The sequence below is a fragment of the Anabas testudineus genome, chromosome 1 (genome assembly GCF_900324465.2).
Source record: "Anabas testudineus chromosome 1, fAnaTes1.2, whole genome shotgun sequence".
NCBI lineage: Eukaryota > Metazoa > Chordata > Actinopteri > Anabantiformes > Anabantidae > Anabas > Anabas testudineus.
The window spans coordinates 4,654,042-4,674,340 of NC_046610.1; the positions used below are offsets into that span (position 1 = coordinate 4,654,042).

The following is a 20,299-nucleotide window of genomic DNA, read 5'->3' on the forward strand; positions in this document are numbered from 1 at the left end:
ACATTGACACTGTGGATAAGATTTACCCACAGGTAAACAATCTCATCTGTCCAACACTTAAATGTAAGTGGAATCCAACTCTGAACAATGTGTTTCTTTCTTTTTTAAAAAAGGTTGGATACAGTATGGTAGGGCAAAAGCAACGCATCAACATTCAAATCTTTAGGGACTGTGCCAAATTAAACATGTAATGTGGGTACATGTATATGCATGTCACTTGAGTGTTGGATGAAGCCTTCCCTGTTAGCAAAAACAGGTAGTGGAAAAGCAACGCATCAGCATTCAAAGCTTTAGGGGATGTCCCGAACAAAACACAGTGTAGGGGGTATAGCTCGGGGGTATAGCATTTGACTGCAGATCAAGAGGTCCCCAGTTCAACTCTGGGTGCCCCCTGTAGTTTCAACCTAAATTTACCTAACCCACTGTGCTGATTATTAAAGTGGGTTTTATGATTACTAATTTACTATTAATACACAGTGTATTCAGATTAGAAATGATGGTATATTCAACAGAATACAGTATAATGTATTCAAATTGCTGCCTTGTGGTAGTAATCATAACGTAGTTTTGATCCAACTGACCTCACATTAAATAGGACACATAAACAGCAAGATATTACAGAAAGGAAACCGGAATATATCAGAATATTTTTTAAACCTGAAGACACATATTAATAATGGTGGAAAATGTGATTTAACAGAGAAAGATAAGGAGAGATGAGGAGGAAGAGCATGGGAAGATCGTGACAATGTGGTGAAGGAGGAAATGGATAAAGACGGTAAGAATGATGATAGCAACGTAGTCCTGTACGCATCCTGTTAGCATCCTGTGCTGGAAAATGTACGTAATCATGCTGCAGTCAGGTGCTGTGGATAAACACACAAGTCAATACGTAGGGAGGTGATGTTGTCTAGTCATGCTGTCATGTGTTTGTAACTAAACAAGTCATGCAACAGGTCCATATAAAGTCAGAACAACTACATCCGCTGTTGCCACGGTAATGAGGAAAAAATGTCTGCTAGTATTCTTCCTGTTTTTCCTGTGACCTGGACAGCAGGAAACCGGTGTCACATACACACAAACACACACACATACCAAATATATGAGTACTATGGAGTGCCGGGTATCCCCCTAAAAACCATGTTTCTATGGAATTAAACTGGATAGAAAACAAAATCAGATGAATATGTTGTGATGCAACCAATTTTTTTGAATTAATAAAGTATATATTAACTTGAGGCATCCTAGATGTGGCATTCACTTTCCGTCCACTATAACACGCTTATTGTTTTGTCGAATGCCTGTTTTTAATTTTGGAGCACTGTATCTGTTAGATGATGCTTTTATCGGTCTTGTCTGAACCTGACATGATGAGATGAGGTATTGTACATGAAGTCTTCTTGGCAGTAACTTATATTGTTTTAATCAAAAAACTTGTTCTACAGATTTTCATGTTAATCCATAGCATTCAATTCCTGTTATTACTGGAATTTGTTTTCTTCTTTCACTTCCATCCATCCATTATCCTGACAGCGTGTCCTCTTAAAGGTCAAGGGAGTGCTGAAGCTAATCCCAGCTGTCATTGGGAGGGAGGTGGGGTACACCTGGACGGGTCGCCAGTGTGTCACAGTGCTGACATACAGGGACAGACAACCGTACACACTCACATTCAGATGAGGCTAAATGCGAACGTATGGGTGTAGCAGTCCGGTCACAGTGCTCGTGTTGGTTTTAACAATGGCTGAGTGGTGTATGCTGTTGGTCTGACAGGCAGTTGTTGTTCTGTGGAGATCTGCATGATTGTACATGAGCCTGTGTCGACTGTTTGGGGGTGTTGGTGTGTATCTGCACGCTCAGTCATCTCTTCTTGTATGAATAAAAGCTGGTCCTTACTGCTTCAGTCTCCTGGTGACAGCCATGTTCCACACCTGCGCCACACTTGCTGCCTCATTGCACTGTTTGTATATTTAGCCTCTGTGTTCCACTTCCTCTGCTGTTGACACTTGGAAAAAACATTCAACAATACAGCTTTTCCTCTCCTCTTAGCAGCACCTCTCCTCCAACATCCTCCTCCTCCCCTTTACACCATCAAGCCTTCCCTTCACTCTGTGCTCCCTCATTCACTTTCCATCACATTGAAGTGAGGTTTGACAAAGGAAGCACAAGGTGATTCACAGAGCCAGAACAATGCAAATGGGGGTTCTTCCAGTTTTCCAGGCCACACTGTGGATTAACACTAATTTCAATACAATATGATGCCTAAAATGGAATATGAGTGTGTAGAATAGAAAAACAGGGGAAACCTCACCAGATATTACTCATAGTTTGGTAATGTTTCTTCTTTATATTGTACTGTTCTTGTTTCCATTGTGTTTAGTGCACTGTTTCCTTCAGTGTACAGTACAACTCATTTTTCAATAGTCATTTCAGCTGTTGGATTTTCAAAGGTACCTCTCACTTTACATTTGAAAGGGTTCAGACACCACTCACATCACTGACTGATGTTGGACCAGTGAACCCTCTGCCAGCGATTAAATAGAAGTAAAACTTATTTAATCCAAATTTAAATAAATATCGGTTACATAACTCTGTGACATAAATATGTGGAATTCATTATTAATACATAGATATGTAATTATTGATATCTTACTTCAAAGAGATCAGCCAGTCTCATCCGAGTTCCCTTCTGACTACAGCTGCAAGTCTAGAAACTGCAGAATACATTTTAATTTTCTTTGCCCAATTATTCATGTCATCATACAATTACATTTTCTTCATGACTGTGTTACCCTGTCTTTGTAAAGGCCAACTGCATCTGAGACACCGCCTGTTCAGTGTTTGTGTCTCCAAACATTGAATGAGCGGGGGTGTCTATATTTTGCAGCTGGTAACCGTCAATGAATTTCATTAGTCTGAACTTCAGTGTGCTGCTTTGTAATCATCTAAATACTGCTTCGGATTCCCAGTATGAAAGAAGTGAATGCAAAAATGGTTCAATTGAAATCTGTTGAATTGTGAAACGAAAAAAGCCCATGTGACTCCAATCTGTGAATTACTGCAGCAGAATCATTCAAAAGGCATCATTGTCTGAAATAAAGTACATTACAAGAAAAAAGGAAAAATAAATAGCATGATGAAGTTTTTTAATAATAATAAATATGATGACCATTCCTCTTTAAAACAATGATAATGTACAGTGTGGGGGTCTGTTAGGGTTAATTACAGAGCTGTATTGAGGCTTAAAAGGACCACAATTGTATAGTCAGGTAAAAATATAGGGGCAGAGTGAAGCTATTCAGGTTTACCGCCCAACTGCTGATCATTACACTAATGGCAGTTCAGCTGAACTGAAAGACAGTTACCACTACCTTGTCTTCCAGACGTCGTTTTGCTCAACAATACAAATGAAAACATGCAAATGTATGAAGGCAGACAACTTTTTTTGACCTAGCATAGAAAAAGTCTGTGTTGAGGGACTTTTCATTGTTGACATTTCCCTATATTTTTATTTACCATGGCCTTAAATGATACTTGCCTGTGAAAACAAAGTAGAATTTACAAATGGCAACTGGTTGCCAGAACAAAGTGGTTGGTAGAGTTTAAATAAACCTAAAAAACCAAAAAGCTTCACTGCTATTGATCCTGTGGGATTCATTATATATTACATAATCTTTGCTAGAAGATTCACTACACATCCAGTTCAGATCTGATTTAGACTCACTGGCGAGACACCAGAAAGAGTTGTAGAGGTTGTGTGTTGAGTCTATGACCTGAGTTTGAACTGTGGTGAGAGTACAGCAGCAGTTTGCCACATCCTGCAACGGGCTGCGTTGGCAGAGGAAGTTGGCAAGAAGAGAAGACGAATGAAATTCAGTCTATTAATTAGAGCGGGATGTTGGACAGGAAGTTAATTAACGCTCTCTTACAGACACACATGCACAGTGAAGTTTAAAAAGGGAAATAGTGAAGGGAGAGGGGAGGAGAGTGAAAAGAGAGGAGACGAGAAAGAAATTCAATAAGTGCAATGAATAAGACTGGAAAGATGCACCCGTCAAAGGATCTGAAACAGACAGACTGATAAGCCGCCGACTTGAAGGAAGCCACCGCGAGCTGCTCCTCTTTAAACTAATTTGATTATCTGATTTCTTTCACTTGCGGTGTCTGATCAGGGGAAAAAGTTTGTTTTTATTGGTCTGACATTGTTACGGCTGAGTCTGGATCACATTAAAACCATTATCTATGTTCCTTAATAGACTTAGTAAGTTAGCGAATGTGTCTGAATACACACTGTGGGTTAATTCAACACAGACATTCTGTCATCCAAACTTGTCCAGCAGACACTCATAAACAAAGCTCCTTCTTTCATGCAGTCAAAGGCCAAAAAGTTTTTTCTTCTCTAAAGTCTAAAAAGGATGTTGTTGTGTGCTCCAAACACATAATCTCTAGTTCATCTGCATCATTGTCGCCTCGCATATTTTACATTTTAAACAGTAAATCCATGACTTTTGGAGACGGCCTAGTGAGATTTACTTCTATATAATCTCTAGAAATAATAATATTATATAATCTCTTGTCAATGCCCCAACTTCATGGAAGTATGGTAAAAAATAATAGCTTGAGCACAACATTTTTATTATGTAGATGTAGTATTTTTTTATTTGACAAAACATTTTTTTCTATGTTAATGTCATTTATGTGATAGTCTTTAGATGGATCTTTTTTGGACATGTTTTTGTCCTGTGTTGATCTGTACCCTTTTACAGTGGAACATCCTAATTAATTAGTTAATTAACAAGTGAAAACGACATTGCAGATGTGCTGTTTCCGCGCTGCTCGTTGCTTTGCGACAAAAATAGAGGGCACAAAATTTCACACCTATGACTCACAGTGTAACAGGCAGCTGTGCAAGCTGGAGACGGGGTTTCCATTATTTCACCTGCTCAAATAAAGACACACACACACGCACAGTACATCTTCCTCTCTGGAATTCTATGTGGGGACTGAAAGCAAGCAACCCTGTCAACCTGATACACTTTCACTCTCTCTCTCTTGCACTCGCACGTGCATTGACCTCATTTTCATTACACTCCTGGCCATAATTCATTCACTGAGCTCCTCCACTAACCTAATTCTAACCTCAACTCTTAAACTTTCTAACCCCAACCCAAAACAGTCCACTGAAGTTCTGAGAAGGGGCCCAAATGTCCTCACAATGATGGTGTGGATTAAAAAAATGTCCACAACCATAAAGATTAGCATGCACATCGACACAAATATCCACCAATGAAAATGCTGACCATCTACCTTCATGCACACTGTTCTCACAACCTCTTATTTCAATAATGACCACAAAGTATATGTACAGTATGTTCTTGCATGGTCTTTAGTGTGGACGCAGTGCAATTCGATACTATAGCTGTGAGGACATTTTGGTCTTAAGGTTAGAATGAGATTTGGGGTTTAGTATTTACAGTAGCTGTGAGGGTTAAGGTTAAAGTAAGAGGCTTGGAAAAACATTGTGTCAATGAGTGTCTTGCAGCTATAGGAGCAGTGTTTGTGTGTCTAGTCCAGGAATAACCAACAGAGATGCCTGCTTCCTCTGTCTTCTCTCTGCTGCTAGGAAGAAATCTGCCATGACCCCTGTATTCCACAGTGATCCATGAGGCCCCGACCCTGAAATGAAACACTGCGCTTCCTGGAAAACACACTCTGGAAGTGTGTGCAGATTTGTCTTTCAGTCACTAATCTTCTCAGCAGGTCAGTCAGTCATCAGACAAAACATATTGATGATGAGACAATTTGCTATAGACAGCAAACACAGGAAAGATGGCTGCCTTTTGTATACATGACGTGTGATGTGCATCTGTATTATTGTAACGTCTGACCAATAAAATGCTTCAGTTTCACTTCACAGACTCTACAGTGAGGGCTGGTTTCACCCTCTTTTGCTGACGGATTAATTGAAAGTCCAATTACGATGCTGCATCTTTGTGGATTTTGTGATCAAAACATCGTCAACAATTCTATAAACTTCACAAGCACTTCTAGAAAGTCTAATAATACCATCACTGCTTTTAAATATTCAAAATATTTTCCAGCCACCTCAGTTTCATGACCGTAATTTGCTACTAACATTAGTCACAACCTTTGCAAACCAAATTACTTATAAGAGTAACAAACATGATAAGAATCAGTTTGCTGTGATGTGTGTCAGATCATTATCATGTTAAGGACTCTGTAAAGAATGAGGCTTTGTTTGTCGGATAGATAATATTGAAACTACACAAAATATGATTCAATTCATACATATACGAACGTTACTTTTACTCTGAATTTGTTTCTGTGTTTGTTTATTGTGGGACAAATCGTTAATTAGTTTAATTATTTTCTAATGGAGTTCTGTACATCTGAACAACTGAATAAGCTAAATGTTCATTCATTGTAAGAGATTTTGAAATGTGGTCATGTGGGGTTGTACAAACTTTCTAATTCTCTTTGTTGTGCTGTTGTTTGCCAACCTCTGCCCTTCAATCCACGTGGTAATCCAAGCAGATTACAGCAAATGCTACGATTTTCTTTTCTTTTCTTTTATTTTATGAAAACCATTTGCTCCAGCTCTGACTCATAACTTCATAAACCAAGCTGCAATTGCAGATGATGTAATTCTCGTATTTTATATTTGAGGGAATGAACCAGACCACATGAAATTCCACAAATAAAGAGGAAGTTGAAGTTAATAATATAATAAAATCTGATCATGTAAAAGAATGGTTAACTTCGTCACTGTCTAAATTGTTGATGAGTGGGAGTCAGGTTAGAATCACTGGAAATACATATATCTCACAGCTTTGGTAAATTGTGAGCACATAAGAATTTATCATTGGTCTAAACGTTCCCTTTAAGAGAATCCATTAGTGCTCAAGTCTACTTGTTCCTAAATAGGAGCTGGTAAGTCAAGACTTCAAGAGGAGAGGAAAGGGGCCCCTGGTTAGCCACAAGAGGATTTAGACTTCCACTAAGAAATTTTCAAAATAATTCATTATTATTATTAATGCAGAGTACTTGAATAGTCCATGTTCGTGACATCACTGAAATAAATGAATTGTAACTAGTGTTAATATGTCTGAGGAGAAATTAATTGATAATTTAGAATAGTCTTAATAGTTTTTACCATTATTAATATTTAACGTGAGAAACACTTAGTCATATGCCGGAATCTTTAACCTGCAGTGCAGTTAGTTGCTTTTTAGAAAGTAGTCAGCAGAGATACGCCTTCATTTCGATGCTGTTTTTGTGACCCACTTTTTCTGCACACAGAACTTGGATGTGTAATGCAAATTCGTTTGTGCGCTCTTATTTTGAAAGCATCGCCACAGTTTCCCGTCTGATTTCCACTTGATGCGTAAAACTTCGGGAGCTGCTTCTACATGGAAAAGCTGCTCACCGCGTAAAACACAACCAGACGGGAGCAGCGTGGGGTGCAGAGCACAACCTGAGCAAGCGGCGAACGGAGCAGCGCTGGGAGCAGAGCAGCGGAGAGGCAGCCTGTGACACATGTAGGGACCCGCTGTCCATGAGAGACTGTCAGATAAATCATCATACGTGCAGTCAAGTGAGTCGCGCTGGGATGAGAACAGTCTGACCTTATGAGTAAAGCGCGCAGAGCATTACGCTCCAAGGATCCGCACCAAGGTGAACAACTTTTACGCACGGACGTCTGGAGTTGTGAGATTTCACTTATGACTAGAATACTGCATTACTGACACAGGAGCTCCCAATCTGATCAGTATTGATTGGACACATCGGGCACTTTGACACGTTAACGAGTAGATTTTTAAATCACAGCATTTTGTGACATTTTTGGAAGCTCAGCCTGGTCTTACTGATTTATTTCTCGCGCACTGTAAAATGTCAGTGGTATTTTTGTTGCCGTAGTCTTCTTTAGTCATAACACCTCACATAGTAGCCACACACCTGTCCCACAGTAGCCGACCCTTAACGTCTCCTTCTATGACTTTTGCAAACAGTGCTATGGACAGAGTCAGACGTCTAGCCTGCGTGTGAGTCACTGTGAGCAAACATTTGGACAAGCGGCGCTTATAAGCGCTGACACACTGGGGGATATTTAACAGTGCACACGCGTCCAGCACACAACACCGGGACGACGCTCGGTGTAGCCGGGGGATTGGACACCGAGGAGCTAAATGCCCAGCCGGTCGCTTGCGGCTCCTCAGGCTGGGCGGCAACATGAGGTCCTGGGTCCTGCTGCTGCTTCTGGCAGCGTTAACAGCGGCCCGTCTGCGGCTGGGCAGCGCTGAGGTAAGAACGGGACGCGCCGGTGGGCGAATGGCCTCTGGTCGGTGAGGAGAAATCAAAAGACCAAAGAATAAACTTGCCAATGTAAAAGTCTAAATGTCAGAATAGACGCATCAATAATGTCATATGTTATTAAAATGTAGTGATGAGGCCAAATAGCCCACAGTGTATTTAAAGACATGTTATGATCAAGGTATCTTTAGTCCTTTTTTCATTTATGTCCATGTTTATGTTATTTGGCAGAAAACAGACCACGACACTAGGTTAAAGCTGAGCAAAGAACAGCTGAGTCAAAAAGAGAAAAGATGCTGTTGATGGTGTTGGTGATGGATACACATCAGCATCTTTTACCTTTAAACGCTAAGGGGGAGATGTGGAAACGATTTTCATTAACTGTAGCAGGAGAAAAATGCTGAGTCAAGCCTGTGACGGTCATGAGATGACGTTATATCTCGTTTGGTGAGAAAAAAATGAAAATGAAAACTGTAGGTTTTTCTACAACAAGTCTAGAACTGTGAGACCAAGAGACCGAATCTGATGCATGTCTTGTGTGTGACAGCCTGTGCATCAACCTACATGTAGTTTTCCTTCAGTGACTCTGCAGCTTGTGCCGTCTTTCTGCTGTCCCACTTCATGTTCAATAGAAGTAATTCTCCTGGAGTGTTCCCAGAAAGAGTCACAGAGTCATAGAGTGAGGGATGGATGGAGAGAGAGAGAGAGAGAGAGAGAGAGAGAGAGAGAGGGTGAGGCTGGTGGGAGTTAATCAGCCATAGAAAGCTGGAGCCAACATCCACCCATAAGACCAGCTGCCGTTTTCACTGACACCACAACACCAGGGCTGAGCTCTCACCACATGAGCAAAGTCATGTTTCACTCAAATATATTGATTCACATTTCCTGCCAATAACAACCCTTTTTTCTTTTTTTTTTTTTTTGTCATGTCCACACTCCAGCGCTTGTTGGTCCTGTGGCAAGCTGTCACATAACCTCTGTAAAACCAGACAGCGAGAGCTCGGTGTTTAGCAGCCGCAGCAAGCTGTCTGCACATCTGTTTCCACTGAACAGAAAAAAAAAACGTCCAAAAATCTGCACATGAACCTTTTTATGATGTGTCATATTTACAGTTCAGGTCTGGTTTAGTATGAGCAACACAAGCCACAGAGCTAAGGTTGAATAAGGTAAATTATTCTGGTTCATAGACGTTAAAGTTGACTTTTCATGGCCTGTGGCCAACCATAGAGACGCAAACCAAGATGTATGCTTTAAGTTGTGTAGCTTCATTGTTGGATTGTCTGCATGTGCTGTGCTTCTGGCGAAGGCAGTCTCTGTCTTCTCCATCTTATCTGGTTACCAGTTTTTGTTTTTGTCATTTTGAGATGTTGGACAGGTGTCATCGGCTGCCTGCATTAGCTCTGCTTCAGTTTTGCTTCTTAATACTTTGTCATTGGAATAAACCTAAAATTGTTCCCTCAGAGGCACAACATCCTTAAACTGTGGTTGTTGGTAAGAAAGTGGCTGTTGCTGCAGTTAAACCTGGGATCCTCTAGTCTGCAGGAAAATCATGGAAACTATTCTTATCCTCACTTTGTTGAGCATTATGAGATCAGATGTGGACACTTCACCTACCATGGGATCTGAGTGTGAGCAGCATCAGGTCGATACGTGGGTGCAGCTGAGACTCTGTCACACTCTAATCCTCAACTTGTCACAATGTTTTGTCCAGTGATGGAAAAAATGGACACATCTTTGACGTTTTAGTTCTGCAACACGTGTCTTTGGAAAATATTCACACAGATTTTACAGCAAAGTCACTACAAGCTCACTAAGGTTGACTTCATAAGTACATCCATAAATCATTATCATAATTTATGGGGGAAAACTCACTTTCAGTTTATTGTGCACCTGCTGTGTCTGTGAGCTCATTTGCAGCTTATTTGATATGTTGTCACACACACACACACACACACACACACACAAGCATGAACACAGACACACGCTGAGAGTTGTTACTGTTCACTTTTAAATCTATTCAAACAGAACTGGAGTCAAACACAGAATCATTCACGCATTATGTCAGACCTCAACTCTTTCATCATCTGCTGTTCATGCAGTGAAATCACAACTGTTACATCAACACAAACACAATGACACACACACGCACACACACGTGCGCAGCTGATTGGTGGCTTTTGAACAGGTTGTTGTCCCACTATTGTCTCTTACCCAGGCGAGCTGGGATGATTTGCTGCTGCCTGGCTTGATCCATTTTACATAAGAACAACAACTAATCTGCCGGGGATTTCACGGACTTTGTGTGCCGTGCAGCAGCGTGTGTACTCGTAAGTGTGCACACATCTGGGTGCATGGCTGGGTGTAGCTGTGTTATGTGTTAGTGGACATATGTGCTTGGGTTTCTGGTGGGGGGTTATGCTCTTGTGTGTGAGATAGAAAAGCGCAGTGGCACATAAGGGTATTTATTTCTAAAGCCCATGTGGTGCAGCATTAGAGGAAAATCTAACCAGTCCAGTGCATAGTTTGAAATAATTAGAATAATAGTAATAAATATGAAATGTTAAACAGCTTTGTGGATCACAGTTGCAACACAAAATCAGCAATAAAGATAGTTGGAAATAAAATAAGAGCTGTGGGAGGAGAGAAATTATGCAGTTTGTCTGATGTGTTTGCATGTGTGAGTCTAGCAAGTTTATGTGACAGTATGTTGGCCATCTGCCATATCTGTGATGAGGCATGTGTTGTGACAGCACGGTGTGATTGTGAGTCACTCGATACACATTTGGATTTTGTGTGTGTGTTTATTTTATTCTCTGCATCTCAGTTTGATTGTATGTGAGTATCCCCGTGTGTGCATGTCTTTGTCAATGAATCATCATTGTGGCTGTTTGTTTGAGGGTTTGCTGATAGCTTGGGTTTAATGGGTTAGGTGTGTGCTAGGCACATTTGCATGTGAGCGTGTAAGCTTTACATTTTTCTCAATCGTTCCCTTCAATGTCTTTGCCTTCCAGGCTTCCTCCAGGTCTCAGATATGGAAATTGACATAATTTCTATAACAATGTTGAGCAGGAAACTCACACACCACACCGCAAACAACAAATCAGGCCTATTTTTGTGTCTATGTGTGCATGTACTAGATAGCCAATAAGGAAGTTAGTGTCATGTTCATTCTGGGTAATTTAGCTCTTCTGCTCAAACCACTATTATTAGCTCGTTGTCCAATTCGTGGGCTTTTTTTAACCAGCGGGTTGTTGTTTGTCCATTTGAGGAACTATTTCCTGGCTGTGTGTTCCACTCTCTAATTTCTATGTGTGTGTGCGTGTGCATGTCTATGTGTTTGCGATTTACACTGGGACTGTAATGATAGCTCGTTGAAAACTGTGCAGCGAGTGTGTGCGTGAGGAGAATCTGGGCAAATTGGTTGGACTGTTAAGTGGTTAAACATCTGTATGTGAACTGGAAAAGAGTGGGGGTGAGTGTGAGCGTGTGTTTGCTTAACTAGGTCAGCCAATGGCTCGTGAAAGTCATCCAGGTGTCCTGAGCCACCACCACCCACAAGGCAGACAGACAGAAAGAAAAAGAGAGAGAGAGAAGGGGGAAGCTATAGAGGAAAAATGAGCATACAGTAGGGGTATGAAATAAAAAATACATTTTCCAAGTCATACTGAATCTGATTTAATTATATTAAAAAGGATGGACCTCTAACTTTAGGAAATCAATCAATATTTTCCTTCTTTAGTGAAATCTAATCAAGGTACTTCACCACATTGATCCAAAATACTGCACTTAACTCAGACCCACTCTAATCTGCACAACTACAACAACCAACAATACAACTTATTATAAATATAAGAATGTCAGTGAAGTCTTTACCACGTGTTGCATAGTGTCTGCACAGTAATATCAGGATGCAGATTAATCATCCTTTCTATTATTTAAACCATGATGTGAACCTCTCAGAGACCATGCCAGGTTGCTAAGTTCAGGTGAACACATCGAGGTTTGAGTGAAGGTGGTTGATTTAAAGTTGTGTTTAGGTTCTAGGTTTTGTGTTTAAATGATGGCAGCAGCAATGTTTCATTTATAGGCACATTACTTTCTATGTGTTTACAATGTTAAGACCAGTTTCTGTGAGGAATGTGCCCTTTGTACATCATTAGAGGAGAAAACGTGTTTACGTCTAAGATACTGCAACATGTTACATGGACATTCATTAGTGTTGTATCATGATCGGAGTGAAGAAAGATCTTCTTTTTGAGCATCTCGAACAGTTTTCCAAAATATTTTCTTCTCGTATTCGGAACACTCCTTAATTTGTTTTGGCATCTTTCTGGCATGTGACTGTATCAAGTGCTGTTCCAACTGCTCTGAGATAGTATCAGCTCACAGACTAGCAAAGCAAAATGTCACACAGAGCACCGAGTAATCTGCCTTTGATCTGGGGAAAGATACCGCAGGAGTCCTTTCTTAAAAAGCAGCCAGAATGAATCTATAATGACTTCCTGCAAGGGCATTCATTAAAGTTCAATAAACAGCACATTCTTTTTCTTTACTTGCATAACTTTGTTAAACAATAGCAAACTTTTACAAAGTTTTAAGTTTTTTTAAAATGTAATGCTACTTTTCTATGTTACACTAGTAGCAACAGCGGTGTTTGTGGGTAAACAGAAAGGGAAAGAGTGACAACAGCAACAACAAACACCAGTCACAACCATCATTTCCTCTGCAGGAGGAAGTGAAACTGGAGCAAGTGTTGACAGGAGATGGAGGACAGATATTATACATCAGCTCTTATCAATAAGAATGGCTGCAGCCTTCGTTTGGCATGTAAATAAATAAAATGCACGTTTATAACCTGGGAGGTGCTGTAAAATAGAAAAATAGGTAAAAATTCTAGTGGTTGAGTTTAGTTTAGTCCATCTAACTTCTGCAATGAGCCAGACTAACAAAAAGCATTCATCAGAAATCTTTATTTTACATTTACTGGTGATCTTGCACACATAGACACTAAGGGGGTGGCTGCAGTTTTTTAGGCGCCATTAAGATGAGACATGTCCTGTTGCAACAATATGACTTATTCATAGACTCATATCCAAAATTGGGACATAAGTGCTGACTCATAAAGACTTACTCTAATTCTATCTATACTATTGTTGTCATTCCTGAGAAACACTGTTTCCAAACTAACTAACAACAAATTACTGTGTTCATCTCCACAGAGCGACCCTCTCCCTCCGTCGCTGGTCGACCTGGTGAGGAACTCTCCCATCTCGTCTGTGGATGATCTGAAGCTGCTGCTGCAGCAGGAGACCAATGCAATAGGTATTAAAGAGCACCACACACACACACACACACACTAATAACACAGACACGGAGGAGGAAAGTGTGTGGGTGTGTCTACGAAGGCATGAAGAGATAGGAATGTAGTAATAGAGAGTATCTGCGAACACGCCAAGCACCATGTTAAAGCAATATTTACCTCAGACAGTAGCAGAAGACGGATGAACCAGCAGAGAGAGAGAGAGAGAGAGAAAGAGAAGCTGTGACCTTGATGGGTGTTAGACAAACTGAAACCCAGAGAAAGAGAGGAACTTGCAGCATAAGGTCACAGTTTTGTTGTCTTGCTTTGGATTCCTGTCAAGGTTTTGAAATATGGATGTGTGCATGGATGTGTGACAGAAAGACAACCCCCCCACCACCACCACCACCCCTCCTGTGTACCAAACAGAGTTAAAACAAACCGCTGCACACAGTCAGACACATGCCCATGCAGCTCAATTGGTGATTAAAAGATTCATCATAATCTAATCTTTCTAAGGAACCAAGTCACACATACATATATTACTAGACGGCCCTTTGATCATTCCATAATGCATAAATAACATGGTGACATAACAGCGACCACGGAGAGGAACCAGGAGAAGGAAGGAGACAGAAACAGGGCACGAGGAAGTGACTCAGTGTATGATTTTATCTGGAATCATTTTGAAACTAAAGCCTGTTTCAAGTTTCTCAAGGGTACGGGTTAATTATGGAGTTGAGCTGGTACATAAATGTTTCATTTTATAGATCTTGTTGTTGCCATCGTGTTTGTGTTTGAAAGTTTGCCGTTTGTCATCTTAAATGTGTGGTTTTAGCCACATTAGCTGTATGAACCTATGGATGATTACTGTGAAGTTTGGTTCATACACTACTGACTTTTTCCTTTCTATTTGTAGCTTCTTCTATTTGCATTTATACTTTTTGCAGTTTTTAGCTTTTAAACCGCATCAAGTTCATTTTATCATAATGTAAATAAAAACCATGAACATAGAAGCTCAAGTTTAAAAGACATGCTGACTGGCCTTACAGGAATTAAATGGGTCATGTGTTAACATATAGAATAGGTAGAAAGTAAGCAGTCATGGCCCTGGATGCAATTAGCACACAGCCTCTGAGAACATAAAGAAGCCGTTCTCTTTCTGCACCAGCTCGTTAATTTGGACTAAAACTCAACCACCGTCTATGTACTGCACACAAACATACACACTGAATCACATGCACCGTGGCCAAAAGCAATCTACACCGTGGATATAATTAGGACTAAAGGCTATGGTATGAAATGACGACATATGTGAGAGCGCAAATGCACACACTGGCAGATACACACGAGCTATATTTAACAAGTCATATCTCTCCTCAACAGTATTCTTGACAGCCGCGAGACAAATTGCAGCAGAAAATAGCCTAATTGTTTTAGTGGGAAGAGAAAAAATGGCTTCCTTTGTGCAGTGAACAATGAGCTTGGCTAAAACTGCCCTAACAGCCTCACATGTTTTACTGATTACTGAATAAGTGCTGGGTCAATGTTGCACAGTTTGAAATAAAAGTCAGAACCCACCCAGTTATTAATTCTCTAATTGTGTTTCTCTCCCTTTATTTTTCATCCTTGCAATTTCCACTCCTCCCTGATCTTCTTCTGTAGAAGAGGAAGAAGATGATCATGATATTCACGCAAACAACACCCATGGCAGATACACTAGAAGTCTTGGTAGGTTTGCACATGTATTTATGTCCCTTCCTGTTTGTGTTTTACTAAAATCTGTCTCTCATCACGTTTTATGTCATGTTACAAAAAATGCCTCCCTCTCTTAACCCTAACAGTGGAGGCGCAGCCAGCGCAGCAGGCGGCCTGCAAAGTTCGAACAGAGGTGATGGAGGTGACGAGGTCCATGCTAGACCGCCGCAATGCCGACTTTATGCTGTGGCCACCCTGTGTAGAGGTGCAGAGATGTTCAGGCTGCTGCAACACAAGGCAGCTGAAGTGCGTCCCTACCGTCACCTCCAAAAGATACCTGCAGGTACAGAGTGCATAAAACCATGAAACCAGGATTTCAGCATGTCAAATCTGTAAAAGATGTTCTGCAACTTGACGGTGAATGAGAATGCTTTAGCAGTAAATGATAAACACAGGGGAAACAGGTAGCCTGGCTATGTACTAATATATTATTAAAATCCTGTAAGATCATAGGTGTTATATCTATTGTTTTTATTGTACCAGATTTGTGTGTAACACCTTCAAAAAATGGTAAATTACACTTATAATGATTTTTTTTTATTCAAATTAATTGAACACCAAATTACAAGAGATGTCATCTCAAGGTGTTTAAGGCTTAAGACCTTACAAAATATAACTTTATACATAATTATTTAGAAAACCCAACAAGCCCACTTGAGCAAGACTAGGAGACAGTGGAAAAGAAACTCCCTTTAATGGAAGTTGTGTTCTCCAACTCTTTTCTAGGTGACAAAGATCCAATTCATAAACAGGAAACCCCACTATGAGAAAGCCATCATCTCAGTGGAAGATCACGTCAGCTGTAGGTGCCAACCTGCCTCATCTTCTTCTACCTCCTCATCCCTTCCCATCGCTCGCTCCCCCATTCAGAGCAACCCCAATCCCTCCTCCACCTCCACCTCAGCAGACCCCCCCTTCGTCCCACCTTCCTCTGCCTCCTTCCCGGCCTGTCCTCCCTGCTCTGCCCAAGACTCACACCTCCAAGGCTGACCTCCATCGCCACGATGACCTGAAGCACAACCAGCAGCACTATCATCCTGAGGAGCGTGAGCCGGTGGCCAGGCAGTGGCAGCAGGGCAGCTACACGCAGCTGGTGCACTGGACACAGCCCAGGTTGCACCAGGCATCCACACACGGGCAGTCGGGGGTGCTTGGGTCCGTTAGCAGTTGGCCATTGGAGGCAAGGGCGGAGCATAGTGTGAAGGGGAGTACACAGCAGGTTGGGCATGGAAGTGGGTATGAAGGGAGCAGGGAGGAAGGCAGCGTTCACATCGCAAAGAGTGGTGGGGAAGTACATCATCCTGATCACGCACAGAGGCAGCAGCAGTTGTTACAGCATCAGCAGCATCAGCAGAGACATCAGTACCATCACCAGCCACATCACCCACAGCAGTACAACGAAGGAGGAGCGGAGGACCAAGAACTGAGGACACAACATCAACTCAACACTCCCCAGTCAGACAGCGCGTCCCCACCTGGGAGCCCAACCCAGCCACCCAAAGTAGAACAAAACCCCACCCCCCCTCTAACCACCAACCAGAAAGACTCAGTGACCAGCCAAAAAATGACAGAGGTCACAAATGACAAACAGACTGAGACTGCAACAGTCAGTCCAAAAGAAGGGAGGGAGAGGGAGGAAAGTGGGTCAACCATTAGCGGGTACTCGGCCGGTGGGGAGCTGGTCAATCAGGGGAAGGAAAAAGACTCTAAATCCACCTGTGGTGATGGTCGTATAAGTGACGAGGAAAGGAGGCAGAAACTTCTGGAGATGGTACAGAGGGAACCGGATAAACATCCTCATCCACATCATCGTCACCAAAGACCGAAACCGACCACGTTTAAAACAGGTACTGCTCATCAGGCTGTGAGAAAGAGTGTGTAATAAATGCTGGTAGGAATTTCATAACTTACCTTTAAAACTAAGTTGCACTGCACAGAATCTGCAAATTGCATATGTAAATATGTATTATATAGAGACACAGCACAGTTGTGCCCCCTTCTTACATGCATGGTGCACTATTGTTGCTGCCAGTAGCAACAGTTGCTGCCCTTGTCAGATATAGTAAAATACAGATAACGGGAGGGATGACTACAATCACTACCTCTGTACTCCAGTGGCCATGTGTATACTGCCTGTGAATTAGAGCATGTATTGTACTTTTAACTTTGTAAGAATTTAACAGGCAGGAAGCAGCTCACTGGACATGTATGACTGAACAGCAGGACCACATGTGTCCTGCTATTCTTACCTAAACCCCTGAGAGCTCTCTAGTCATAAAGTGGGACTTCCCACTGCTTCATGTTTGAGTCAAACCTGCAGGCAGTCCCAGCCTGATACACAGGCTTCAAGGTTATCAGGTGGCCTTCGGAGTGCTGTGTTTATTCTTATTCTAGTATATACTGCTGTTATACATTGATACGTTGCTTGTTTTCTCAAGGGTAGGTAAATAAAATTATTGGTAAATGAAAGTTTACATGGTAATGGTGAAATCAGTGTGTCTGTGCTGTAACAGTGTCACTTCTGTCTGTGTTTGAACAATTAAGTGCTGTGCAGGCAGTCTGGCATTGTTTCTATAACACAATGTACCTTTGACAACACTTCCCAGATTTGAATTTCCATTTAAGAGACATAAGAGCAAGTTTGAAAAGGAATTCAGTAGAGACTAATAGCTACAATTGCAAATCATGATTAGGTGACATCTCTTTTGTTAATGTTTTGGTAATTGCTTTTGTATTCACTGTGTCCTCTACTTGTTTTTTTTTTTTTTGTGTCTCCCAGCCCCCTCAACTGTGGCTCCCGTCTTGCCCTCAGCCCGTAAGGCTCCGTTGCATCCCGCCTCACCTCGTCGCAGGAGGAAACACCGCAAACGCATCAGCAAAGCCACCATCAGAGCCATGATCATGTAAAGCTGCAGGTAACAGCCAAAGGGATGAAGGGAGGGTTGATAATTCTAGCATAGTAACTAGAGGCAGCATGGGACATCATGAGAACAGAAAATGTAATTTAACCTAAAGATAACTGGTTAAAATAGTTTGTGCTGAAGTTTTTTGATGCTTTGAATCTATAAGAGCTGCTCTTCTTGAAGGTCACAAGGAAAGTAAATCAATCCATTATAAGTGAGATAGAAAACAGAAAATAACAACAATAATAACACTATTTCTTACATTATTTATCTGGGAAATACACAAATTAACACATTGATCTATTTTTCTTTCAGGAAAATGTCAAGGTAACCGAAGGTTTTTGGCCCAACACATTGTTCCACAGAAAAACTGAGAAATAAGGACAATGGGATTTTTGAATGTGGAACAACTGATTCTGTGGATGGACGCTGAGGAGACACATCTGTAGTTTTCAGTGGACAGCTTTAGAGAAAGTCATCTTTCCTGCTCCTGAGCTAACGCAGAGCGTGCAGCTTCATGGATTTAATAAAAGTGCAATCTCATGAACTCTTTGGACTGGAGTCGAAGTACTTGTGACACTAAACACTGGATTTCACTAGTTTGAAACACGAACCCCATTAACGCAAATCAACGGGAATGGACACTTATCAGATGGCCAAAGCGAGACTGTTGGTCTGTCTTTACAGTGGGTAGCCATTGATTGGCTACTTTTGACTTCTAGCTTAACTACTGATTGTTCAGCAAATGGAGATCCTGACTATGACTTGGACTTTCATCAGTCATTATTTGGAGCTAAACGTGGAGCTCAAGTTGAAACTGGAAATGTGGAGAACTGGATTTCTGCACTGGGATGATAACTGGAAACTGAAGAATGCAGCTCAGTTCTCAATGCCAAACATTACTGTTATCCTGCAATGTCTGAATCTAACTTTATCTAACACTGGAGTAGCCATACACTGATCATACTACATTGACTTTAGTGCTCTGCTGTGTACTGTAGCTAGATTTACTGGAAAACGTCGATCACATGCTCTTTTTGTACTACTTCCAGATGAAAAACAGCCAAATGCCTGCCTAGATAACATGCTATGAATATCCACATTAAAGCAAGTCTTAAAGATCTGTCTAATAGAAATCGCTGAGCCAGTTATATGTAAACATGCTTTTAGAAATTGATTTCTGGAAGAAAAAGAAAAACTTTATTTCTTAACTTATTTTAAAAAAGTTCTCAAGTGTAATTATATAATTATTGTACATCTTACTGTTACGAATGTTATTTTTAATATAAAATAAAAACATTCAACAAATGTATAGTTTATTTTTAGTCATCTCTACTTGAGTTTCAGATTTTATGTACTAGTCTGTGTTTGCTTGTGTGTGTGTGTAATGTAGTGTTGCATGGACATGTAAACACATGCATATGAATGCATGTACACGTAAAGTGTGTGCACATGTGTTTTATATGTTTAAGAGCTGTGTACATGCACTTGTACTATACACTCATCTACTGATCTTTGCCCTATCACTGCATGTCCCGTAGTTCTGTCACGCAAAGCAAGGTAGAGTCAGCAGAAATGTCTGGGTGCTATAGCAACGTACAGACTGACATGTCAACAGAGAAGTATCGTGTGGTGTAAGAGAGACGAGGGAGGTGCGTGGTGTCAGTTCAGGAATGGACAGAAGATGAACGATCGAGTGGGGGGAGAGAGAGAGAGAGAGAGAGGACCGAGTCGGGGTGGAGTAAGATGAAACATCACAGCAATGTGAAGAGAGAAACACAAAAAAATGACTAAAATGGCACTGAGATGAATAATGCAACTGAGCTATGAAATTATGTGATTGCAGACGTGTAGAGAGCAAGACAGAGGCTTAGGATAATTTAAGAAAGGGAGGCAGCCTAAATGTCATGTCTGGTAACAGGGTTTCCCCTGCAAATCTAATTTGGTCAGCAAATTCTCTTCTCCTCTGACTTAAGATGTACGTTACCAAGTTTGAGGTACATATCCACAC

At 41.1% G+C, this 20,299-nt stretch overlaps 1 protein-coding gene across 2 annotated transcripts; it reads left to right on the forward strand.

The window, feature by feature from the left end:
• The first annotated feature begins 7,417 nt into the window (after nucleotides 1–7,417).
• On the forward strand, nucleotides 7,418–19,535 carry si:ch211-79m20.1 (platelet-derived growth factor subunit B). 2 transcript variants are annotated; one of them, XM_026360328.1, is made up of 5 exons: nucleotides 7,418–8,319; nucleotides 13,548–13,650; nucleotides 15,293–15,358; nucleotides 15,472–15,668; nucleotides 16,112–16,500. In XM_026360328.1, exons 1-5 carry the CDS (start codon nucleotides 8,248–8,250, stop codon nucleotides 16,373–16,375), a joined length of 702 nt encoding a protein of 233 aa, XP_026216113.1. In that variant the 5' UTR covers nucleotides 7,418–8,247; the 3' UTR covers nucleotides 16,376–16,500. The 2 variants fall into 2 exon arrangements, with proteins under 2 accessions (XP_026216113.1, XP_026216112.1); XM_026360327.1 differs by lacking the exons at nucleotides 7,418–8,319; nucleotides 13,548–13,650; nucleotides 15,293–15,358 and adding exons at nucleotides 18,165–18,300; nucleotides 18,604–19,535 and having other exon boundaries at nucleotides 15,536–15,668; nucleotides 16,112–17,232.
• The last annotated feature ends 764 nt before the right edge of the window (nucleotides 19,536–20,299 follow it).